The sequence below is a fragment of the Melospiza melodia genome, chromosome 5 (assembly GCF_035770615.1).
Source record: "Melospiza melodia melodia isolate bMelMel2 chromosome 5, bMelMel2.pri, whole genome shotgun sequence".
Classification (NCBI taxonomy): Eukaryota; Metazoa; Chordata; class Aves; order Passeriformes; family Passerellidae; genus Melospiza; species Melospiza melodia.
Window position 1 is genome coordinate 34062833 of NC_086198.1, and position 26865 is coordinate 34089697.

At 38.1% G+C, this 26865-nt stretch overlaps 1 protein-coding gene across 8 annotated transcripts in view; it reads right to left on the reverse strand.

The window, feature by feature from the left end:
- INPP4B (inositol polyphosphate-4-phosphatase type II B) overlaps positions 1 to 26865 on the reverse strand; it is a 267765-nt gene that overhangs the window by 67887 nt on the left and 173013 nt on the right. For all 8 annotated transcript variants that reach the window (XM_063156987.1, XM_063156986.1, XM_063156985.1 and 5 more), the window contains 7 exons: positions 19422 to 19594; positions 17768 to 17891; positions 16739 to 16856; positions 14932 to 15072; positions 12276 to 12373; positions 8505 to 8617; positions 6515 to 6669 (listed from right to left, as the gene is read on the reverse strand). In XM_063156987.1, the coding sequence (XP_063013057.1) occupies positions 6515 to 6669; positions 8505 to 8617; positions 12276 to 12373; positions 14932 to 15072; positions 16739 to 16856; positions 17768 to 17891; positions 19422 to 19594 (922 nt within the window). The remainder of the gene's footprint in view (positions 1 to 6514; positions 6670 to 8504; positions 8618 to 12275; positions 12374 to 14931; positions 15073 to 16738; positions 16857 to 17767; positions 17892 to 19421; positions 19595 to 26865) is intronic.

A 26865-nucleotide genomic window follows, 5' to 3' on the forward strand; every position in this document is an offset into this window, starting at 1 on the left:
AAATTATCTCCCAGCTTTATCTATGGATGATCCAGAGAATAGGATAGCGATATAATACTGCTGCCTCCATTCCTGGGTTTAGTTCCAGCTGACTGCAGACAACATCATGAAAGTAGGAAATACATAATAGGTACATAAAGATCCAAATGGAAACTCCTCTGGTCACTGCACTGCAAACAGCTACCAGGACTTGTATTGCAGGTTAATACTGAGAAACAACTTGTTGCTGCCAGGGATTCCAGTGAAAGGTCACCAGTGGCTGCTGTAATGGTAAGGACACACTTACAAAATGTCACTCACTGAACCAGAGCTGCCACAGAAAGCAACAAGTGGAAACTACTGCTAAAACTAAGCTGAGAAAAGCCACTGTCAGAAGAGTTTCTATAAAAATACCACACACTAAGATGTTACTGCAAGAGACTAAGAAACAGGGAAATGCTCATTGGAAAAAGAAAAAGCAGCAGACTGAAGGGAGAAAACCCCCATACATCAAAGACAGTTCCTCAAATTATGGTTATAAAATATGGGGGCTGATGATGACACAAAATTACATCTCTCCTTTTCTTTTGGTATCCATTATGATTTTAGATTCTTTCCCTAAAGAACCTGAGATAGAAAAATACAGATCCAGTGTCTGAAGCTGAATAGGACCCTAATTATTTGAAAGCACAATTGTATAACAGAATGTGCCTGGTCACCTTATGAATGCATCATAATAATAAATGGAAAAAGATAATGTGGAGATTGAATGCTGAATTCTCTCATGTCATGTACATCTTAAGCACTAGGCTAGCCCCCAGAGATGGTGGCTGACCCTGAGCCAGTGTTCCATCCCAAAGGATGGGACTTAGGAAAAAAAACTGAAACCAGGCTGCTGGACAAGAAAAGATGATTATCTGAGCCAGAGAGCATTCCTACAATAGGAAACTAAGTTTATGAAGGGATCAAGGGAGTCTAAAATGAGAGGAAAGATAAACCTAGAAATGTATTTATCTGCTTCCTTTACAAAGCAGCCAGAGCTATAGCCTGACACTCCATCACCTTTCTCCTGAAGGAATGCAGGATCTACTATCACAAAACCACCTTGTTTGGAAGAGCAGCTGGTTGCTTCTTCCTTGTGTGCCCCCTCCAACCTTTGGACAGTCTGTAGGTTGCTGGGACTGCAGACAGGAAGTCATGAGCCCTCCCTGTCCAAGTTATATTACTCTGAGAAGAACACTGGTTTAGAGGCCAGTAACTTCTAGAAGAAATTTCATGTTTGATAGCTTTAACTAGCTATTGTATGCTACTACTGCCCTCTTACTCCCATTTCCTGCTTCTTTCTTATCTAAATTTTAGACTTGGCAGTGTTGTTCTTCCTGAGATTTAGCTGAACATGGCCAAAGCCATGGTAATTCAGCTGTAGGAATTGGATTTTCAACAGATAATGAACATGCATACAGGACTTTTCCCACACACTCTTCCAGGAAATCTTAATTAAAGTGAAATATAACAGGAAGAAACCTGGTATTACTCAGTCTGGTGATTATAAAACATGTGGTTGTTCATTTCTGCTAAGACCAAGTTTTTCATGGAAGCTCTTAATAAGCAATAAAGCACTAAATGAATGAGAAAATTAATGAAGTTTTCCATAAGCAACTAGAAAAACCTCAAAAGTGAACACCAAACAACATTTTACAATAATCTAACTACTTGCATGCTAGCTTTGTCTAATCACAACAGGTGAATTCAGTTTTAGAAAACAAGATGGATGGCAGTTCAAAGCACCAAAACTGGACCTTACTGTTACTTAATGCCCAGGCTCCTATCAGTACATCAGGTGATGCAAATCATCTACAGCTTCCACCTCCAAATAGAGATGTTAAGTTTCTAAAGAGCCATTTAGAATGATGTAAAAATCTATACTGGAAGTCAGGCTTCCCTTTTTAAAGTTTTGTTTGCACTGTGCTTATACTTTTAAATGAAAAAAGAAAAGGTGGAGGAGGTCAGATGGGCTGGGAAAAAGTTGGAGGAGAACTTGTGGCTCCTCTTGTGTGTGACTCCTCATGAGCTGCATCTCTTGCCACAAGCTCACAGGGGCAGGGTGAAAGCTGGGAGATGGGTGAAGGGCACAGAAGGATTTGCACATGGATCATCCCTGCCTCTAATCCTGGCCCTTTGCTCCTCCTTCCTAGTCCATGTGGCAATTACAGCTCTGGTGTTTGGTACAGGCTGTTCCCTGGCCAACACCCAGAACACCTGAAAGTGCCTGTATAAAGAGATGTTACAGCTATTCCTCCTCCTCAACTCACTCATTTTTAATGTCCTCAAACAGCTCTTTAAAAAAGGAGATATTTTCTTTATAATTGGCTCATCAAAAGCCCAATACTTGTTGTCCAGATCATTCATTCTTTGAACTTGTTCTTCAGGGAGATTTTTGATAGGCAATTCATCTAAGACACCCTGAAATATCCTTAACCATTTCAAGTCGAAACAGTGTATGCCACATTGAGTCAAATTTTGTATTCAATGTCAGAAACACGTGACAGGTGTTGTGCCCAGCTCAGAACGATGATAAGGCTGACAGCATGGCATGGAGGATTCACCATAGACAGTGGATTTGTCATGGCCTTTGTTACTGCTTTGAGGCTTTATTGGAAACATGCCCAATGACAGGAGATCCTGAGGTTATTCACTACCCACAGCCTCCAAAAGGGATCCTGTCACTGAAACAATAAAGCTAAATAGAGTCACAAATAAATAAATTTTAAAAAGGGAAAAAAAATCTATTTTTTTTACAGAGCTACTTCATTATGCATTGCCCACCAGTCCATCCTCCCTTAACAGTAGTCAGCTCTAAAGACCAAAAAAATAGAATCATGTGACAGATACTGCAATGAACTCAGGTAAACCAGTTTTGTGCCTCTCTGTCTCTTGGAATAGACTTAACACTGAATGATAGGAAACATTCAGGTATGGGTGAAGGGAAAAATAAGAATATTGATGCCTGCAAAAAGAGACTTGGAAGTGGCAGAGACATTATAAACAGGATTTTAATACGATGTGAATTACAAGCACTTGATACAGAGGGGATGATATATTGATTTTCCTCATTCTGAACTATGCCTGTCACTAAGATCAATGGAAGTCACAAACCTATATCAAGGAAATTATAATATGTGGAATTATTTATAGAATGGCTGCTGCAGGTACACATCAATTGCAGCATCATAATGGCCAGACTTATGACTGAGGACAAAGCCATCTATTACATATTGTAAATGATAAAGCGTGCATTGCCATCATTGCTTCATTTTCCACATTTTTCGTAAGTGAAAGGAAGAACTAATAGAAGGATTCTTGTACAGCCTTTTTTTATAAAGAAGCAACAGACTTTGTAGAGTTTATCACTAAAAGACAACAATTCCACTTACAAACTAAGTCATTAAAAGAACAGCTACGGGCAGTATTTTCCAAAACAGAGTTATGCAATGTACACCAAAGCAAATATGCTGAAACTCTGGGAATCCCTTCTGGATTGCTCAAAATTCTGGGCACCCTGAAGAAGCTGAAAAGCAGCGGCACACAGGAGTCCAGCATCTCCAAGCTGCTGGTGGCAAGAAAGCATGAACCTGTAAACACATGCTTCCCTTTTCCACTGCAAAAGCTCTGTCACCACTGGCAGACAAAGAAAGTCTAATGGCTACACAGGCACCTTTATAATTTTCATATCTCAAAATTATGGCATTTCCAATAAAGTCTGCTTTTGAATCACCATTTACTTCTACAGCTCACTTAGTTTCACAGCAGTCTCTACCTCCCACTGTTAACTCTTAAAAGAAGCCTTTCAAAGGTCAACCCAAACTGTTAGGATTCTAGATGGTAAAATTGAATTTTTCATGTCTACTTGTTCTTCTGAAAGGCTTAAAAGCAATTTGTGGCAATCAGCACAAAGGGATTTGATTGACAAAGTTTAACAAAGTGATCTAAAGAAGATTCATTGGGAAAAAAACTGCTAAAATTGCAAATTAAATGGCAAATAGTTTTTCTCTGTCTGTCCTTGAAGGAAAATAGGTTCTCTTCTTAGATGTGAAAATTTGGAATCGGGAAGGAAAAAGAGGAATTTTGCTGGGTTTTTTTTATATTTTATTTTTAAACCTCTAGTATTGTGTTAGACTGATAGCAACAAGAATAGTTAGAAGATTTATTTCTTTATTATCCTGATGGTGCAAATTATTTTGTATGCTACTGCCACTACTGCAAAGCCTTTGCTTTAGTCCTCCGACAATCCTATCACCCAAGTCAACGTAACTCATTTTTCACCTACTTTAATTCAGTTCTGAAATTCATATACAGGGTAAGAGCAGGATAAAGCTTTTGTCTGTTTGAAACTACAGCATAACTGATAGATTTTACATTTTTGTAATGGTGCTTCAACCTCATACACCCATTTGCTTGTTTAATTTGTAAGCATTAGTCTGATTTTTTTGCCTTTACAACATTCTTCTGTGACTTCAAATTACTGTTGCCTGCAAATATAACTAATGTGTTAATCTTCTCAACTTTCAAATCAGTCACATGACATAAACCCACTCAAAACCATTTGATCTACAAAAACCTACTAGATTTTTTTACTAACAAGTTCAGGTTTTTTAAAATTATATTTACGTCTGTGGAAATTTTCCAATCTCTACTCAAAGCTATTGTAACATTATGGTGATTTTATGTAATTAAATTATTTTCCTATCTGGTAACTTACTGTAGCTTACATACTTTTGTATTTATTGGAGACATACCAGAAAAAAAATAAAAAAAGGCATTTGAAGTGCCAACAAACAAAATTTAACACAGAAAACTCAGAATTCATAATGATAAAATATGTAGTTATGAAAGACTGCACAAAACTCATTCACTCACTGAATCACTACAGACACTGAGGGATTTATGCAAGGTGCAATACATCCAAAACAATACAGCTCAGTTCAACACACCACATCTCACTGCATTAGTAGCACTTGTGAACTAAACCTACAGCTAAGCCATCTCAGCTCATTTACTCTTTATAAAATTACCTTTTCTCTTTAGAACAGCTATCTTTGCCAAAGGACAAAGGGTTTATGTGGGCAAACCTACAGTATTAATCTACACATTAAGCATCTATTCTGGCAATAATAAATATGAAGGTCCAGAATTACCCATTACAGACTGTAAACATGATTGTTTACTTATTAGGATCTTTATAAATCCACCATACAAACAATTTGTGTTTAAGAAAAGTCCAAGATATGATTCAGTTACTTCTTTGCAGGCTGACCAAAATATTTTCTATTAGTTTTGCAGTGACCTTTGTTATATGTTATTCTAGTGTCGGCGATACACGTTTTAAAACTCCTCTTGACAATGTCATTAGAACTGTTATTATATGATTAAAACTATATGATTAAGCTCATTAAAACCAATGATGAAAGTTTCTTTAGATAATCTAGCATGTGGATTAATTTTATGATTGAAATTTGTTTGCTCAAGAAGGTTTTTTTATTCATCAAAGACTCAGGTAATGAAAAATCTTTACATCTTTTAATTACACATTCCTGATAATATCAGCCTCAATTTCTGCATAGTTGCAATTTAGAATAAAACATGTTTTAATTCTCTTCTTCTAAAGTGCAGTAAAGATTTCATCAGGTATTAGTGGCAAACACCACCAGTCCAAACCTACTTGGATGTTTCTTTTCAATAACGTGACTAGTAAGAATTGTCATGTGTAACAAATGTTTCTTTTGCTTTCTCAGTATTTGTGTAGATGTCGAACAAATAATTTAATGACTGTGCAAATGGTTTTTAAAATACCCTCAAAACTGAAATATAACTTTTTTTAAAAGCAACTGCTGCTCAGACTACTGCTCATATTCTACAGTCGCTGAGCTGACCCTTGCAAGATTTCACATATCTGTCTCACAAACTGTTAATGACAGATAAAACACACCGCTGCAAAGAGCCTGCCCTGAGGTGACCCAGCAGCACTCAGGCTGCTGCTCAGGCAGGCCTGGGCTCTGCTGGGCACTCAGAACCAGCCTGGGCTCTGCTGGGCACTCAGAACCAGCCTCAGACCCTGTGTGCCCGTGGCCCTGGGCTCTGCCGGGCACTCAGAACCAGCCTCAGACCCTGTGTGCCCGTGGCCCTGGGCTCTGCCGGGCACTCAGAACCAGCCTCAGACCCTGTGTGCCCGTGGCCCTGGGCTCTGCTGGGCACTCAGAACCAGCCTCAGACCCTGTGTGCCCGTGGCCCTGGGCTCTGCCGGGCACTCAGAACCAGCCTCAGACCCTGTGTGCCCGTGGCCCTGGGCTCTGCTGGGCACTCAGAACCAGCCTCAGACCCTGTGTGCCCGTGGCCCTGGGCTCTGCTGGGCACTCAGAACCAGCCTCAGACCCTGTGTGCCCGTGGCCCTGGGCTCTGCTGGGCACTCAGAACCAGCCTCAGACCCTGTTCGCTGGCAGCCCTGGCCTGGCTCAGAGCTCCATGGAGCCCCACCTACCTCCTCATGCAATCCAGCGCCCGGATGAAGAAGTCTTTGTGCAGCTGGTGCTCGTCCCTCAGGATGGAGCACTGCTCCAGTGTCACTGACATGGATGTCCTGTCTTTGGCACTCTTGCAGCAGGTGAAGCGCACTCCGTTCAGCTTGCGGCAAATCTGAAACACGGGCAGGCCCCACAGGTCAGCCCTTCCTTCCTACCAGGCTGTGCAGCCCTACAGCTCTGCAAGCCCAGGGAGGGCATCCAGACAGCTACAGCACTTCTCAAGAAGAAAACACCTTCTAGAAGTTAGTACCAGAACACTGAATTCCTGAATTGGACATGGGACTTTTATAACTATAAAAGAAACAGTTCCTTCACTGTTTCCTCACCGAATGTAGCAACTGCCCTGTTCAATGAAAGCTAAATTGTCTGAATACCTGATGAATAAAGATATGGTAAGTCTTAACTCACAAACATGAATGTAGCAGACTAACTTCTTGTGAAAGTATGGAGTCAGACACATCTAACTTAGATAGTTTTTATTTTCAACAGGTAAACTGTTCAATGTATGGCTCACAATTAATAAAGTTTAACAAATTGCTGCCATGGATTGTCTACTTTCACTTATACTTTAAAAAAGTTATAACACATAAAGGAAACATGACATTTTGGAGGGTGATTCCTCCTCTTAGGAATCAATCTGTGGTTGTACCATTCCATTAGTTTATACTATGGTTTCAAATTATATTTTACTAGAAAAAGAAAAATTGAAGGAGAGCTTCTGTGCCCAAATGTGGGTCTACCTTTCCCCAGATATTACCTGTCCTGAGAAAAGGTAATACTTTGCTTACACCCATCCCTGGGGAATCATAGGTGTAATGATACGAAACCTCAAAATGTTTGTGAGAATGCAGCAAAGCAATAAACTACAGCAGGAATCACAAAAAGAAACTTCCCGCATTGGCTATCATGGGAGAGCTCGCAGGATGAACTGGAACATGAACTGGAACATGACCAGTGTCAGTTCAGCAAATAAGTGTTTCTTCATCTAATGCTAATTGCATTCTTAGAAATTCTATTAAAAACCAATAAATACTATTAAATTCTATAAAAATAAAAAAATACTTAGAGCCTTTAAGTTCTTTGTGATACCATGGTGAGGACAATCTCAAAAGTTTAATTTAGGGAATCAATTAAGGGAATCTTACTTAGAATCCAAAGAGGTACAGGATAGTGAAGGAGAACCTATGAGTGTTTCTTCCATCATATAATTTAAATTTTTAAAAGCTAAATCTGTTTAAAAATTTGAACAGTTGCACTGGGATTTAAAACAAGTACTATATGATAATCTTCTTAAATAATTATGTGAAAGAACTGCTTCATTGAAGAGATTAATTCTCTTTGCGCTAGTATCTTTGGAAGTCCCCGATTCATTGGGGCTATTTGATGTGAATGAGTCCTAAAAAAAATTTAAAATATTAAAAAATCATTAATAAAATACAGTAAAAAAATCCCAGGTAATTATTCTGGATGAGTGATGGGCTCATATGTGGAATCTTGTACTTCCACTGCAATAAAAAAGTGATATTGCACAGCTACTGCGCTGACAAAGTATTCTTCTTACATCTTTTTCAATAAATAAATGGAATATAGAATAACAGTGTGTAGATCACTGGGACCAGAAATACACATTTCAGAAAGTTAAAGTAAGGGAACCAAGCAATCATGTCCCACATCATACCTCAAGGACACTAAAAAAATTATTTTGAGTAATTTTATATTATCAAAGAATAGATATCAAACAAATCACTCAAATTCTAGCAGGTTCTACCAGTTTAAAAAGTGAGAAAAAGAAATTGTCTGCAAAAAACTATTACAGCACATCTGCCTCCTTTAACCAGTGAGTTTTCCAGCCATTTCCTTAAAATCCATTGCACTTACAATGTCAGCAAGCTTATGAAAATGAGTTTATGATTAGTTCATCAATTTCTTTGAAACAAGAGAGCTCACCGTTGCAGCCAGCCACATGATTTCTACATTCTTTCTCTTTTTGGCCTGGATATTTTGATGAAGACTTTCTAGCAATCCCTTTAAATCATTTTGTTCTTGAAAATGTGGTAAACCTGGGAAAAAAGGATGAAAAAAGTTGCTCATTTTGATAAGGTTGGTGATATGATTGTCCTGACTAATGAATGCTCATGGTAAAGAACAGGTCTATTATTTACAGCCTTGTTTTGGAACACAGGATAGAAATTACCAGCTAAATATTTAAGGAATAAGCAAACCTTATGTCTTTTGAGTATTGCCTTGTCGTCCCTAAGATCTTCATGTGGAAATTTAAAGTATCTTCAACCTTTATCTTATAAATGGATGGTGAAAAACAAAATCAAATCTCTGCTGTAGTTCTGTTCATCAGCTATTACAGACATTCCAAAGAAATCAGAAAAATAAAAAAACCTGAGTGTATTACAACCTGCTTTGATGGGATGATTATTTTTTAATTTTAAAGTAAAAAATTTTGGTTTTGTTTTCAAATTGAAACATCTAGTTATTGTTTTAAAATGTGCCTTAGATTTTTCTTTAATGTAAGATAAGGGTTAAACAGCACTTAGTATCCCCTCTAAAAAGTAACAAAGTATATTCCTCCTGAAATTAAGTGGGGCTTTATTTTGAAGTAGAAAATAATTTCAAGTTTGCTTAAAATCCAAAAATTTACCTGCTTGTTTTGGGTGTGGCATTTAAGTTGAAGTTTAATTTATACTACATCTCCAGCAAAAATTCAAGAGTAGGCAATTTAATTTCCCCCTCTGTTTCATATGTATATAGAGGAGGGATTTTTCTAATGTTGCATTTATCCTTGCTAGTTCTGAAAATCAATAAAAACATGCAGAATCTGTTTTTTGAAATTATTTCTTCTCATGATGGCAAAGTAAAAAGAATTTAAATCATAGTTATCACCAAATAATGGGGCCAGAATCAAGTGAAACAAAGTCAAACTAAATTGATCAATGGATTTCTTCAAGCAGAGAAAGTAAATTATCCATCCAGTGAGGGAAAAAAAACCCCACAACCCAAGCCCCAAACCCAAGCCCAAAGACTTATACTCAATGGAAAGAATAAAAATGAGGGAAGTATTAATGAAGGTCAATATCCATTCTCCTAACGTGATCCAAGTTGGAATGATCCCTCTCATCAACAGGCTTTTACCTTTTACATCTAATAAATTCTGTAGTTTCCCTTATCCATGATTCATAGTAAGAAGTACTTTAAATATATTCAAAAAGAACTAAGTTGCTTCAGTCATACTGTGCTGTCTAAAAAAACTCACAAACAAACAATAAAAAAAGAAAAAGGAGGAAAATGTACATCCAGAATCTGTTTTGCAATAATTTTAATGTGGATTGTTTTACCTCTGTATTACAAGCTCTGATTGTACATTAGATAATGTAGAGCACATAAAACCACATCACACTCTGCTAGACTATTACACTTATGGGTGCATCTGTTTCTTTAAAACAGAGAGCACAAAATGACAAAGATGCTTTGAGATGATGCAAATGTATCACTAAACATTCTATTGCTTTCAGCAGCTTTCCTTTGGGTCACAGCAGAAAACGTGACATCTCAGAGGGGTGACTTCAGCACAGGTACAGCAAGAGCCTCCTAATTCACAGTACAGCCAAATGGGTTGCACCTTGACTGGAAATGACCAATTGCCCAAACTCCTTGGGTCCCCCACAGTACCAAACCACCAAATCAGGCTAATAAGGGGGAGGAGCCTGGAAATACCAAACAGCCTTGTTGTTTTCAGGTAATTATGGACTACTAAACAACTATCTTACATTTTTGGACCCTTACTGTCTTAGTATTTCTATAAGAGCAGTACCATTTTGGTGCTTCAATCAGAGCTATATTTGTTCAGCATTTTTGGCAGGAACCTTGCTGGAAACATGCTCTTATTTTCAGTTTCTGCTAAAAGAATTTAAGAGGTTAACAAATGGGTAAATGACAAAGTGTATGTTCATCTTAAAGACAGAAAGTCAGTGGATGCTTAGTTACAAGCAAGACTATTATTGCCAAGGAGAAATACAGACACAAGAGGAAAACCAACAGCAAAGGTGGCAATACCTTTCAGGTAGTGAAAAATTGAATTCTTTGAAAGGGAATGTATGAATGAGGCAGCAGGCCAGGGAGGCTGCCAAGGGTGGATCCAACACCCTGGCAAATAGGGCTGCAAATGCTCAAATTCTGTTGGGCTTTTTGAGCACTGTTTGGAACTGACAGCTTTGGGAACAGAGTCCTGCATTTATTTTGTAGCACAGATTTGGCATTATAGGAAATTATCTGGATAGGTGGGACAAAACCATCAATATTGAATGCCTCTCACTTGGCCCCAGCACCAGGGTTGCTGCCAGCCTTGTATGGAGGTTTGTCTTCCAGAGGCGGGGGAACAGGAGTGGGATTAAGTCCTGCCACAAATGAACAAGTTTGAGAGCTTCCCTTTTTTCCCAGGGCTGGTTTAAAAGGCACATTTCTCCGAGGCAAAAGAGTGACTCTGTATACTGGCAGGCAGCTACTGGGAAGGGCAGTGGAACCAAAAGGTGCTTTATGTTCCATAAAAAATTGTATAAAGAAGAGACTGAGTTCTTAAAGGTAAAGAAAAAAAGCAAGAAAGTTATAATAACCAGAAAATACATGAACTAGACACAATTAGTTCTCAAAAGCCTTCACAGTCTGAAAGAAGTCCAGGAACTGTGCGGCTCACTAATAATCCTTCAGGAAGGCAGTACAAGTTTAAATTGTGTTAATGAAAAGTAGCCAATACTGCCTGCATGCAAATTTTTGCTTTTATAAAATAAAATCCATTTATGAGGTAGCAGATCTACCTTAGCCCTAACCTGCATGAGGTTAGTTTTTCGAGGATGTTTTCTTAGCAAGATTCCCCTCAATTAATCACCTAACCTATTGTATGAGTTTCTCTGTAGACATCCTGTAAATAAATACTAGGTCTGTGGGTGGATGGATGGGCATCCTGCCCACCATTTAGGAAGGGCTTTTGTTTCTGTCAAAATGATTAACAAATTAAAATCATCCTGATATAAGAGATAAACATGTATACATACGCATGTGATGTATCAAAGTTTTACATAGCATTTAAACATGAGGCAGTTAAATCTCCCACATTTGGGACTATAATTTGGGCATTAAAACTAACAGGATTCGACTGATGCAGATGTTTTCTTCAGTCCTTGCTTCTGGCAATCAGAGTAACAGCATAGAAATGTTTATGTTTGTAATATAGAAGTTCTATAGAAGTGGAATACAGGGCCTATTCCAATGAAACCTTGTCATTCATATAATGATGATGTGGCTCATTGCTTGTATTTGATCTGCAGATTTCTCCATGGTTCACCAAACCTCAACATATTTTCAGAATAAGAACAGAGGGTATGACTGAAGCTGATGAAATTTCCCACCAAGTATTTATGTAAAAATACAGTAGGTACAGACTGTCCTCTACAAGAAATATTAAGAAACTTATTATTTTAATAACTTAAAATCGCTGTTCAGTTCATCATTCCTCTGTTTCATTTTCTCTATAGTTTCTGCTGTGGCACAGGGCCTGAAATCACTCCTGAGACCAGCAGGGTCATGTACAGGTACAAAATGTTTAAATTTATGGAACAAGTTATGGGATTCTGCTAATATTACTGTCTTATAACCTTCTATCTACTCAAAGCTTTTCAAACCTATTTGGACATTGCATTATTTTGTACTCACAATCAGGAGGCATTTTTTCTGTAAATAACTTGTAATATTCTTTGAGAAGTTCTAAGTTTTCCTGGTTAATGTTTTCCTGCAAAGTGGTATCTCCAAACCTATGAAAACACACAATAAATTATGAAAAAAACCCAAAACCCACAAACAACAACAACAACAAAAGATAAATTATCCTTCATAGTTATTTCTTTGCATAAAGAAATAACTTTGGTGCTAAATGCATTAGATTTTGTCAAACATGCAGTAGTTAAGTTCTTGTATGCTTTGGAATTAATTTTTGGAAACGAGATCATCACTGATGCATACTTCTTCCAAAAGTTTATTAACAAAGCAATCTATTTACAAACATGCAATAAGGCACTTATTCTTTTCCCCTCACAAATCTTGAATAAATGGAAAGGCACTTTGGGGGAATTCCAATTCCAAAATTGGGTACCACAGGCAGAGAACACCAACTCCTCCATCTCTTAGTGCTGCTACTGCTTAAGCATATCAATTTCTGTAAGAGCTGGATAATATGGAAGTGACACAAGATGGAAGAGAAGCTTATCTACAAAATAACTATAGCTATAAAAACAAATATATTTCTCTCTGAGATCAAGATTTCTACAACAGTCACATGTCACATGCCAAGAAACTAAATCTCATGGTACTACAGGAGATATGATTGTAAAGACACAAATGTCCCCATGACAGTTAGGCCAAAGTTTTGAAATTCATCTTTAGAATAGATTTGAAACGGGAATGGAGGAGTACAGGAAGAGAGGCATGGGCAGATAAGTGAGAAACTCAGAGAGAAGGGGACACAGATCAGAAGATACCAAATATTCTACTAAATTGGGAACAGGGGAAGCAAATATTTCAACAGGCCACAGGGAGAAGATGCAACTACTTCCTCAGTAGCCATTGCTGCACTGTCACATGAGAACATTTCTTTTAAATTGGAAATATTCTCAAGTGTATTCTATCAAAAAACAAATTAAAAGATTTTTTTTCTAATAGAGTAACATTTCCTAGAAATTTGCCACAAAAAATGTTTTTATATTCTCAGATTCTTTATCCCACAAACCCCTCCATATTTTTAGCCATAAATCATGTGTGGTGTTTTCAGTCTCAAAAACAAATGTACAACTTTAGGAGTTAAGCAGCACTTTGAATTAAGACAAAAGCAGACTGTAACTGCATGCATTAAAGCTGCTTCTGCATTGAACTTATTTTCTTGGTAGATATTAGTACATATCCATATTTATAAACATGTGGCTATTTTGTTTTCTCCTATGGCTTTCTTTGCACACAATGTAAAATGACCGCTGGGAACAACACTTCCTGCCACTTCACTTGCAAGCCAGGCATCTTTTCATGCCAACTCCTCTACAAGCCCCCAGGTAATCAGGCTATTTCTAAATGTTGTCAAATTTTTCCTCAGACCATTCATAACCCAGTCCTTCCTGTCTATCTCACTCGTGTAAGCTCCCACCAGCCTGCTTCTTGCTTACCACATCATGTCTTATCTCTTATTTTTTGAGTGTCCCACTCAAAACTGTCATGACTGATTTTGTTGCTTTTGCACATTATGAGTTTGGCCACGTCACTCCTCTCAGCACTTTCCTCTTTATGGCATCAAGAATAACCTATTTTCATTTTCAAGAAGTTTCCAGGTTCTCTAACCAGCTATCCAGCTCTTTCACAGTAAAATGCCAGATTTTACTGTCTTTAGATTCAGTCTATGTCTCCCATTTCAATTTTCTGCCTAAATTTTCTCACTAAATTTTCTCACTCAACTTGGAAAAGTGTCCCATAAACATTCACAAAGCTACCTGATGGCATTCTTTAGTAGACTTCTTTAAAAGACTGGGTTTACTTGGCTGTCTACAGTGAACAGGAGATAAAATCCTGTGGTGTTTAACTTCTTGCCTATTACCCAGGTGAAGGATTTTCACTGTCTCCCTCCATTACTCCAGCTACAGCTTTGCTATAAGCTTTTGGCTTAAAGCAAATGCAACCTCAAGATAAGCATTAGGTATTTTGGATGCTCTGTTAATAAAAGCAGCTAAAAGAAAAGAAGTTTTAACAAAGTAGTTGTCTGTATTGACATCTTGACTTCTACCTTGCAGTTTTAGCCCTGCACAAATGTGGTAATTTAACATGACTGACAGATACCCTTCTCTTGGAAGAGAAAATTAATACGTTGGTGAATCCATTACTATTATTATACTAATTAATTAGTTTCCAGCAATCTGTTGCAGAGGAGTACTAATTTCTCCAGCTTATCACTTGTTTGGTCTCTTCAAACCCATCTTCAAGTTGTAAGAATTTTGAATTTTCAAACTTGTGTGAGAATTTCAGAGTACTGCATACAACCAAAATTCTGCATCTGAAATAGAAATCCATTTTGCATCTGTATCCAAGAGAAACATGGCACCAACTCTGTGAAACGAAGCCCTGCTTATGATCTTATCTTCATCTGGACTTTTTCACTGTTCTACATCGCTTCATAGCTTGTGTTTATTTCCTTTAATACCTTTGAAAATACACACTGAGTCGATGTGAGATTGTCTAAGAGCAAATAACAAAGAAGATTTGTTTCTAATCCTGAGAGATAGCCTGTACCAGCATGGAGTACTTGGACAGAAAATGCAACGTGACTTCTCCTTACCTCTCTGCCAGTGTTTGCTGCTCATTGATTCCAACATTAAAGAGCACTGGATACATGCGAAGCAGCTTTCCCTCTTTAATCTCTTGTGGCAGCAGCTCAAACATCTTTGCTGGGAGCTGGACCTCTATAATGTAATGTTCACTAGGAAAAATGAAAACAAGAGTGAGGATGGGGTTCTTGATTGTCAGGAAAAGTTTCTTCAGCCAGAGAATGGTTGAGCAGGTTGAACTGGCTCCCCTGGGAAGTGTCACAGCACCAAGCCTCACAGAGTTCAAGAAGCATCTGAACCCTCAGGCACAGGGTGTGATTCTTGGGAAGCCCTGTGCAAGGCCAGGAGTTGCACTTGATGATGCATATGGGTCCCTTCTAACTCAAAATATTCTGTAATTCTGTAAAGAATGTTCCAAAAGTGCATGTTTTGGCCTCTAATAAAAGAATGTGAGTTCCTGAACAGAATTTCACCTCCCCTGGGTGGCTGGTGTCTACCACCCACACCAGATGATCAGTGCACTGCTAGACAGTGCCACACACTTCGGATTGATTTGTTTGTGTACACAGAATGTCAGGTTTAAGCACTTTCCTAGAAAAAACAATTACAAGTAAATATGCTGACTCTTCAAGGTAAGAATTTGTAGTTTGATTTTTCTGTCTTGCATTTCTAAAGTCTTTCACTCTCATTTATTGAGCCATACCATATAACAACCAAAATAAAAATGGAGGGTTTCTAAAAAAATTATTAGAAAATAACTAGATTTTCACCTTTTCATCTTTTCTTTTTACGGTTGACTTCCAATGCTGTTGATAGGAGCAGTCTCATCACAGCTCTAAGAGGAATGGGACTCCTCCACGTAAACCTTGTAGATTTTATTTTTAAAATTTTTTTAATTTTAATTATTCCCAATGTATTGCCTATCATTTCTGTTATTTATTAAATCCCTTCTCAGAAAGCCCATATGATGAGAGTGAATCATCCAGATTAATTAAGTAAATCAGTGGTGAAAGCCCCCTTCAGAGGAAACATATTTTCTAAAAGTTCCTGCTTTTAGCTGAATTTAATTTACAGTCATCTTAAGAGCAATGATACTATTAAGGAAGTGACTTTTGCAAAATAAAAGTATTTGGAGCTTCAGACTAGAATAATAATAAAGATGAAAAGTCCATTCCAATCTTGTTAACCCTCAAATAGCCGAAATTAATGGAGTATTGCAGTTTATGTCCTGACATTCAGCAGTATTCATGTGAGATTCATAAAGGATAAGTGATTTTGTGCAAGGATTTCTGAGACTGTCTATGTCCTGTGTGATTTTCAGAAGCTAAAAAAGGCTTCCATTTTTAAAAGTGACTACTAAGTTTTTAATACTAAGTGGCATCGGAGTTTTTTGGTTTCCATCTTAAAAACAATCAAGGCCTAACTCTTGGAACTGCAATTTCATTTCTCATGCTGAAATACAAATTCAGGACATTCAAAAGCAAAGTTTCTCAGTTAGAGACCACATTTGTAAATAATGGCCTTGTCACCTGTCCAGGATTCAGTATCCATGTGCGAATAATGCACCAGCAGCTCTGCACAACACAGACATTGCTCAGATTAATCTGTATTAGTAACTGGAACTTTAGCTTTTTATCAGGAGAGTAACCCAGAGCCTACTGGCTTTTAGAATCCCTAATAACTCACCTTCTAAAAAGTAAAACAATGCACTTTCAATAAAACAGAATTCAGCAACATGAAAACCATTAGACAGGTTTCATGGGCTACAGATTAAAACTGCAGCTCAGTTTCCTGGGCTCCAAGAAACAAAGTTCTTACCGCCTTCCACTTATAATAGGCAAAAAATCTTCTGACTTGGCTTCAATTACTCTAAACATTACTTTCTGCAAATCTGAAATGCCCACAGCCATGTCTTCGAGCATCCCTGCTTCTTCACCTACATGAAAAGATTAAAGAGACTATTAACAGAGTTGGCATATCAGTCACCATATAGGTTCGGGCAAAGCAATATATTTTCCAGTCTGTGCACCTAAAAACCACAGTTCTAAACCCACATTACATTAACCTACATAAAACCAGACTAATTTCTTGAACTGCTGACAATTCTGTGGCCTAAATGGTAACCATGAGTATTAAGCAATTCTGAAAATCAGCCTGCTCTATATAGGCATAAAATAACCTCAGAAAAGCCATTTTTGTCTATTCTGAAAGTTTTCAAAAGGCTTTCCTGCTGATGGAGGACAAAGGTTTTGAGAATAAAAACAAGCGTCATGCAAAAGGGAGAAGACAGCTACCTCCAAATGAGCAACTGCATAAAAAAGCTGCACAAATGCTAAATTCCTCTACTTTAGTCAAAATCTCTGATTCAGGGAATGATTCCAATAGATCCAGTTCAAAGTTTGAGAAATAAGGCAATTTCTCCCTCCAAATTTCCTTTTTAATACATATCAAATAATGGCATCTGTAACAAACTATGAAACTGTTTTCAGGCTATCTTCACATTATCAGCACTGGGGATCAGGGCTGAGGTTGATAAAAGCAGTAAATCTTCTGTTTGCATTAGTTTTATAAACCTGGTATTTTGGGTCAGGTCTGCATGGAACAATAAGCAGGCCGTGTTCTCTGAGGAACTCAGAATGAAACAGATTAATAACTTTTGCTGCAGAATTAACAACACAGTATCAATGACTTCAGCTGTGCTATTATGTGCAAGTCTACTGTCTTGTAAGGACAAAATTTGATTCAGCAAGCCAAATTATTGGAAACAGAGCAGAGGTTAAAATAAGAACTTCCTGGGTAACTTCTGGGCAGGGAACATAAGGAACTTTGTCCAAGAGCAACACTTACTGTATGTACTAAGGAGTCCTTCATACTGCACCAGCAATCCAACAGTGTGAAGCTGTTGTAAAAATCCTTGATCATGTAAACCTGTGTGCAATTTGATTACAAAACCACAGACCAATCCAGCGAGCTGTAAAGATAATTAAAACATGTGCAAGAGTGTTACAAGACAAACAGATACAAGACAAACAGTTAAAATGAGGCTTGCTATCATTATACACAACAGAGGTAGCACCTACATATTTGAGAAATCAGCTTAGGTATTTCTGTTTAGTGACTAAGGACATGATTTCATAATAATGTATTTTGATGGGGTTTTTTTTGGGGTGTATAAAGTAGTGAAATATTCTCTTAAGGTATATTAGATAAGCTTAATTTGTTTTGTATCATTGTGTGTTATTTACACTGACATAAGTAAGACCAGAACCTCACTTGTCAGGCTTCAAACATGCAAGACTGTGAATTATGATGTGAATTATGTGAATTAAACATGTGAATTATGATGGATTTGAAAGTGGTTCAACATCTAATGCAACTTAATCTCCTTGGCAGCTGCAACATACAACTTAAGAGAGAAATTAAGTGAAATATTTAGAAAAAAATCTATCTGAAAAAAACATGATATACAGGAGAAGACATAAAGAGCTTCAGTTATTTGCCAAGAAAAGACAGTTCTAAGGAAAGACATGCTAATAGTATTTAAACACTTAAAACACTGCTACAAACTGAAAACAAATAATCTTCTCCCTATTTCCAAGGTGACCAGGAGAAAAAAATCTCCCTGGCTTGGATGCTGCCTAGCCAGTACCCCGTGAGGCCACATCTAGAGTGCTGTGTTCAGTTCTGGGCTTACTAGGACAAGAAAGACAAGGAGCTACTGGAGAGAGTCCAGAGAAGGAACACAAAGATGATTTGGGTCTGGAGCATCTCTCTTATGAGGAGAGACTGCAGGAGCTGGGCTGTTTAGTCTGGAGAAGACTGAAGGGGATCTCATTAATGCACATAAATACCTCAAAGGTGAGTGCTAGGAGCAAGTGCCAGATTCTTTTCAATGGTCCCCAGCAGAAGGATGAGGAGCAAAGGCCATAAGCTAAAACACAAGACATTCCACCTCAACATGAGGAACAACTCCTTTACACTCAGGGTGGCAGAGCACTGGAACAGGCTGACCAAGAAGAATTTGGAGTGCCCCTCTCTGCATACATTCCAACCCCACCTGGGTGTGTTCCTGTGTCACCTGCTCTAGGTGACCCTGCCTTGGTTGGATTGGATGATTGCCAGAGTCCCTTAACCCTACCTATTCTGTGATTATGAATATCAGCAGGATATATTCAAAGCTAGACTTGAGAACTATATAATCTAGGAAGTCTAAAAATAGATTTCTGGATATTACTTTGTGCAAAGGCAGGATTAGCCAACTTTTCCAGTCCACTGCAGACCTGCTGCTCTGACTCGGTGATAGAAGCACGATGGATTTCTTCTTACTATTTAGTTTCTTACCACATTATAAATTATTTAGGTGAATATCATGGAAAGTAAATGAAAAAGCTGTATCAAATTGTAAGAAAAAAAAATGAGAAAGAAACCCACAAACACTGGCATGAAGAGTATGCTTATAATTAGAGCAACAGAAGGAAGTGAATGACACAAGACAACCTACTGCTTGGCTAAAGACGATGTCTCTCCTCAGGGTCAGCATCAGGCACTGGGGCAAGCCACAGGCAAGTTCCTGGAGCAGGACAAAGGCCATGGACTGCTTGGCCCTGGTCACCACCTCTGCCATGCAGTCCTTCAGTGTGACCACCAGCGGGTACAGCTGCTCGTACCAGTCACCTAGAACACAACAGGTCATCTGCTCCAGAGTGGAAAACTTGCAGTGAAAAACCCTTCTTCACTAGGAAGGATGGCAGTAGCAGCTGTGCAGATCACCCTTCCCTTTAAAAGAACCCCTGCAGCTCTCCCCAGACCACTGTGGGACCACAAATGCCACTGGAGAACATACTTATAAGCAGGATTCCATCTTACCACTGGGAATGGGGTTAAATCCCTGGTCTGAATCCAACTGCACTCTGAAACAATGGCCTTTTCTACCAGTCCCAGCATCTCTGTAAAACTGGTATTTAAGTGTCACAAACAGAGTACACAGGGAAACACATAAAACCTCATTTAGCACACGAAGATTAATACAATGGCAATGGAGTCTCCTTTCAGGACTTAGAACTGGCTATGTAAGAAATGAAATAGCATCAAAAATGCAAAACCAGAGAGAATAACCAAATATTTAAGAAAAGGTGGGTGCTGGAGGGCAAAACACAATAACAAATAGGTATCTGGAAGGGTATTACCTACTTAATCTACAGGCTGGAAATATAAAAAGCTTCAGACCATATTCCTTTTTTTTTTAATTCTGTGTTGTTCTCTTTAAATATTTAGAGATTGTGAACTCCTTTTAGCTATTTCTATCAGAGAGATGCAGACTATTTTGAAACATGTTTTTCTCTGTAAAAATACATGCTAGGCATATTAAAATAAAAACTCGTGAAATGCTTGAAAAATGTGATTCCTTAATACATTACAAATGAAATAGTGATAACTAGGAATGGAGGAGAATTGGAACACCTTACACAAGCTTGTCCAATAATTCCAGCTACTCCTGAATTTTATACGATTTAATAAAATCGGACCTGCCTTGTAGCTGCATATGGCTTTGCCTACCCCTAAGTTGAGCAAATAATAAAAACAAATAAATAAATCCCCCTCCTTCAGAATCTACATCTCAGTTTGATTGTACAGTCTGAAATGAGGGAAATCAACACTCTAGAAGAATCTATATAAAAGTTGGGAATGCAACTGACAATGCAACAGTCTATAATTGGCTCATATTTTCTGTAGATCAGTGTAATTAAGAATCAATGATAATTAAAATCTGTTGTAATTAGGTGCAAGACAGCAGCATGTTGTTTCAGGTAACATTCTGAGTCAGGCCAGTAAAACCTCGTTAGAACTGAGGAAGTTGAGGCAGAAGACAGCTGCCTGTTGCCAGTCAATTTGGCTGAGCTCCAGAAAAACACATAAATTAACAAAACTGCAGCCAAGAAGACTGGAGAGAGCTTTGAAAGCTGGGAGAAATTAGAGAAAGCAAGGAGCAGGAAAGGGGAACAAGGACAGAGCATGCACAGAGAATCAGACGAGCTCTTTTTTATCTTTGTGGTCAGACAACATGAGTTTTACCACAGTCATACATATTTAACCATGAGTAACACAGACTGAGGAAGCATTCCCTGGAAAAAAGCAGTTCTGAAGTGAGTGTCATCCTGACAAAACAGACCATGAGCCATCCCCAGGTACAAGCTCCAGGTGATTTTATACATGTCATTGGCTAACAGAGTGATGACACACTGTGTGCCAAACGCTGGTGTACATGTTTTAGAGAGGCTGCTGGAAAAATGGAGAGCTTGCAGTGCAGAGCTACCAAGATTTAGAGTTTAATCTCCTTAAGCTGATGAAAAAGACTGAGGAGAAACTTGATTTCCCCTCTTCATGAGGAGAAAATAACAAGAACTAACTGCGGTGTTTATTCCAGGGAATAAAAGCAAAAGAACAACCAGAGGCTGCTGCAAAACACAGACGAGTTTAGAAATAAGGTAGACAAAAAAGTATAACATACTGGAAGTCAGCGTAGACGGATCAGGCAATCTAAAGTCTCAAGTCAAATTACAATCCTTTATTAATTTAAGCAATATACATATACCAATAAAAGCAACAGCAGCAAAGTAAGCTCAAAATTTGTAACACTCAATGAACCAATAAGCAGGGTTGTATGTGGTAAGACTACAGTTTGTTGGCTGCTTCTTACTTGAGCTAATAATGAAAAAGATTAGACATGGCCCCTTAGGCGCCATAAAAGCCAAGTATCACTTTTGATCACAGAGCTGAGGTGTGCAGGGCAGAGCAGTTCCGGTGTGTATCATGTCACTTGTGCATTATGTGTTGTTTGGGTATCTCATGTCTTTTACCTTAGGCCTTTGAGGGGCCTGTCAAAAACCTTGGCACCATTCTTAGCATCCTCGATCTCTGTGTTCCTTGCCATGGCACCCATGCCATAGAACTTTTGACTGGGGAGCTCAGACAGGTATCAGAATCTCATCTCTCTTTGGAAGCATCCAGTCAGATGTCTTGTCAGGTCTTGTTCTGAGCTGTATGGACAGCTATGCCCCACCTGGATCCATCATGGTGGACTAGGACTTGTAAGAATGCGAGGTTAGGGAGAGGATTCTGACTGTAGGATTCTCGGGCATCCATCTTCGCAGTTCTTGGAATAAATCATTCAGTTAGCATCTTCTTCCTCCAGGGTTCTCTGAGCCTCATCAGCTCACCATCGGTCTCACCTCGGTCATCTCCTTTTGCATTCTCTCAGTCCTTGCAGCCATTTTCCTTGCCAAGAGATTTCTGTTCCCATTGTGTCCCCTTTGTCTGTCACATCCTGACAAAATCCCAAGACGGGCAAGAAAAACCCCAGAAAACACACAGAGAAAACCCTGAAAAAAAAGCCCCCAAGCTGGGCAAGAAAAAACTCAGAAAAAAACCCAGAAAAAATCCAGGAAAAAACTGCAAGATGGGCAAGAAAAAAACACAGAAAAAACTGCCGTAAAGCGTGACTGTCATAAACAAGTGCCGTAAATCGCGACTGAAGTTTATGAAACAACAAATAAAAATTATATTTTGAAGTGTATAAGTAAATTCACTAGATTATGGAAAAAAGATTGTCTTGTATGCAAGGCATAAATATATAACACCAATGCAATTCATAAATAGATATTATTTGCAAAGGGAGCTGACATGTCTAAAGTAGAGTTCTCTTAGAGTGACTCAGTAGAATCATATTGTATACATTTTAGAATATGATATCTTTCAGAATACCTTTGTAGAATCACTTCAGGAAAGGAATAATACAAATTATTGCTTTTAACACATTCATGGACTCACACACATTGAGCCTTCGAATCTCAACTTTCTTTTAAATTAAAATCACAGCGGAAAATTGTTTGAAGAAGGGGTGAAGAATTAACTGAATGAGTGACCATCTGAAAAAAGGAGATTAGGAGCAAGAACAGAAGCGACAAGGAGACTCCAGGATGACTGTCAGGTTGCTAAAATGACATGGGCAGCCTGTCAGTTTGGAACACTTAGCATCCAGAAGAACTGTCAGAGTCTCCTGATAAAGCAAAGAAACTCAGCACAAAAATAGAGCTAGTCAGCCATGGGAAACTACAACAAGGCATGAAAACAAAACATATTAAATTAAAAAATGAAAGGATGAAACTAAAAGGACAGTACCACCGCTATGCAGTTAGAATGAGATTAAAACAAAAGCGCATGTTCCACAAAGCACTGAGTAAATATTCCATGTTGATTGCCAAGAGAGTGATGACAGCTCAGTCTGTGACAGGATTTGCCCTTTGGTTACTGGAAAATGCCCTTCAGCCCCATATTCCTCTAATCAACAGGCTGTACAGGCAAATGACCTGCTTAGCACCCAGCTAGTCAGTTCTGCGTGCTCATATCCAAGTTGCAATATGTCAAACCACATGTTAAATTTGATAAACTTTGGCAGAAAAGCAAGCTTCTGGTCTTTTCAAAGTCAGGCCCACTGAAATGCTCATTAAAATATGCTGGTAACCAAAAAGGATACTTCAGCATAGTACTCTTATCTCCTTTAGCCCTAGCAACAGATAAAAAAAGCCAATTTTGTCACTGCTATTTGTGCCACCTAAAATCCATAAATGGCTTTAAGTCACTTCAAAACTTGAATGGTATGAAGTTAAAAAACCAAACCTTAAAGAAAAAGCAGAAGAATGCATAATGTTGTGCCCTTAAAGCAAAGGGGGGCACTACAGACATACAAATATAAATGTGACATATAAATGTAACAGCAGATACCCACGAGGTAACGTTTCACTTAAATTAATCACTCACTACCTGATCATAAAAATATTCCATTACAGAATTGAAATAATAGAGGTAAAAGAACATAAATGAGTTGTCTTTATATCACAAAGTGATCATTAGACAAACTCGGTTTTAATGAAAAAGGCAGGCAAATCAAACCAACCAATCAACACAGCAGCAGTAAATCCCTAAAATCAGCATGAAATAATTAACCCAGAATTTGATTTTACTGACTTAGAAAAGGAACAGTCTTTGAATTAATATTTTTTTAAAGGGAGGTTTAAAAAGACAGAAGATTGTACATATTCAACTTTGCACCATAAAAAGGTCAGTGCCTTATTTCTTTATTTTGCCACGCAGCTCTTGGAGCTCAGCTGAACTCCAGCTAGGGCTAAGCTCTTTGAAAAAGGAGGAGGCTTTGTACTCATAATGCTGCAGCAGTTCTTGCAGGAACAATAAAAACCTGAATAAGATTTCCTGGTGTTCCTGCACTTTAAGGTAGCAGTTTGCTTTGCACAGTTTGGGAGTCCAGAAATTTGGAATTCTTGGGATTTATTATTCCACTGCAACCATCCAAGATTTTCTCCACTGTCACATGGATTAATAGCTAAACCCAAAACCATCCAAAAATACATACATGAGCATCTCAGCATGCTTAGTCAGAGTGAAAACAGAAAGAGAAGACAAAGGTAATAAAAGACAAAGCTAAGAAAATCTAATACACTTTAAACATAGGAAGGTTCTGTGAATGCTGTGCAACTAAATATTCTTATATCTTCTTTTAGTTTGTTGATTCAGTTAAATAGTCTTTCCCTTACATATTTTTCAGCTTCTGTTTTTAGCCAAAGTACTTAGAGAAAGTACTGCTGAAGGGGATTTTCTTGTATTGCTGGGCTACATTTTGCCCAGATAAGGATCCTATCAAAAAGAAAAGGATGACACAGAAGAGAGGGAAAAAGGGGGGAAAAAAATCATAAGCAAAACTTATGTAAAAACAAGCTTCAAAGAAAAGGAAGGAAAAATGTGAGGAAGAGGAAGAAAAGAGAAAGTTTTTCACATGTGACTGCTCTAAATAAATCATGTCTGCTACTCAAGGACACAGACCACAGAAAAATTTTTCATCTTCATGACTAAACAATATTTTATAATAAAAGCTTTTCTGAAGATTCAAATAAAACTAGAACACAGCTTTATTTCCCACAGAACATGGCTTTATTTCCCACTTCTACCAGCCTGCATTGGAAGGCATGCAACGAAAGGATGCAGTCCCCATCCTCAGGGCAATGAAAGTCAGAAATTTTGAATCTAAACTTATATAGTCCCCAACAGGTATGAGATAATACAAGAAAAATAAACCCACATATGTCTGTAGCAATGTGAGTATGAACAGAGGTTTCCTGTAATTCCAGCTAGGAAATGTGGCAATGTTCCCCAGGTGCTCTTTGCAAACCTATGCTGAAGGTTATCAAAGGCCAGTTCACAGAGCTCATGATTCCATAATTCACTTAAAGGCAAAATCCAGGTGCAATCACACTGGCAACTCAAATTGTTTGTGATGATAGGTGGATCCTGTGTGTATCAAATGGGGGAGTCCTCACCCAGAGGCAGCGAGGGAATGGCTGGGTGGGAGCTCTGATGGGATGCACGAGAAGCAGACAGAAACAACAGCCACATTCAGCAGCCAAACACAGACATCTGTCAGGGGCTGTGCAAGCACAAGAGCCAACTGCGGTGTTCCACTGGCACCTCTAATGCTGCAGGACAGGCTTTCATGTCCCAACTCTCATGGAAAATGAAAAGGCAAAAGTGAAAAGAATTTAATGTTGTCACATATTTCTCCAAGGCAAACCAGACTAGAGTTAGAAGAACAAAAAAAAAAAAACCCTCTCCTTAAAAATCCTTCTACTCTTCCTGATTTATCCTGCAGAGGATTCATAATCCTGCAACTGATGAAACCATAGCATGTTACCTTAGTAACTGTAACTCAAATTCAGTCTTTAGAATACACTCAAAGGTCAGACTGCATGAAAAGGCTCAGGAAGGTATAATTCACATTGAAAGGCAGAGTACAGGAAAAAAATGTGCTCCAGTATCTCCAACTACAAAGATTCCAAACAACAAATATAAACATGTTTGAAAAAAAAAAGAGTAAGATCACACAATGCCATAGTCACTGAGACTGCAAATATCAACCTACTTTAGGGAACTCTGAATATATGTTACAACAATATCTAAATTTACATGAAGATGCTATTGCATCAAAATATTGTCATAATATTTTCTATCTTCTAAAATGAACAGATGTGCATTTTTTGAAAGGTTTTCCATTGCTATATGCTACAAAAAAACCAGTCAGGTTCACTAAATAAGCAAATATTTCATGTCATACTTCAAGGCATATTTGTTATTATTTTGTTCAAAACTCTGCGTTGTTTTTCTTACAAAAGCAGCCCAATTTCTCTGAGTATTAACTAAAGCAGTTTCAGACTCAAAGATCAATCTGTGCCCATATATTTGCAGTATTAATGAAATACATTATGCTCAAATATGCTCAAATTATGTATAATATATAACCAAGATGTGGCAAGCTTTTCATTTATGTTATGTTTGTGAATTTTAAGTAGTGCAAAAGTCTGTTATTTTAGAAATGTATCTATGGGCGTACACAGTGTGATTTTCTATCTAGGAAAATGCTGTGAACTCATAATCAGGCTTCAAGTTTAAAATGAAGCAGAATTAAAGCCAAATTTGTAACTGTAAACTTGGAATCTCAACCTCTGTGTAGTTGCTTCACAGTGCACCCTTAGGGTTTCACGTTAAATTTCAGAGAGGGAGATGCAGAGAAAAACAAACATCTACACCCACACTCTTATAGAGAAGTCAAGCATGAAAAATTCTGGCCCCAAAGTTTTGAAAATCATTAGGGAACCAACTTTGGCACACACCTGGAAAGCTCTTCGGAAAGCTCCATCTTTCAAGTTAGTCCTATAAAAGAAAGCAATTTTAAAACGTCTCCATCTCTATATGACCTTGAAAGTCCTATAAACTGTCCAAGGCATTCCTAAAACGATGTCTTGCTCAAAAAGAACATGAAAACACAGTAGTTTGCCCCACAAATCTCTGCAGCTCTCATGTGAGGGAGTGTTAGAGAACTT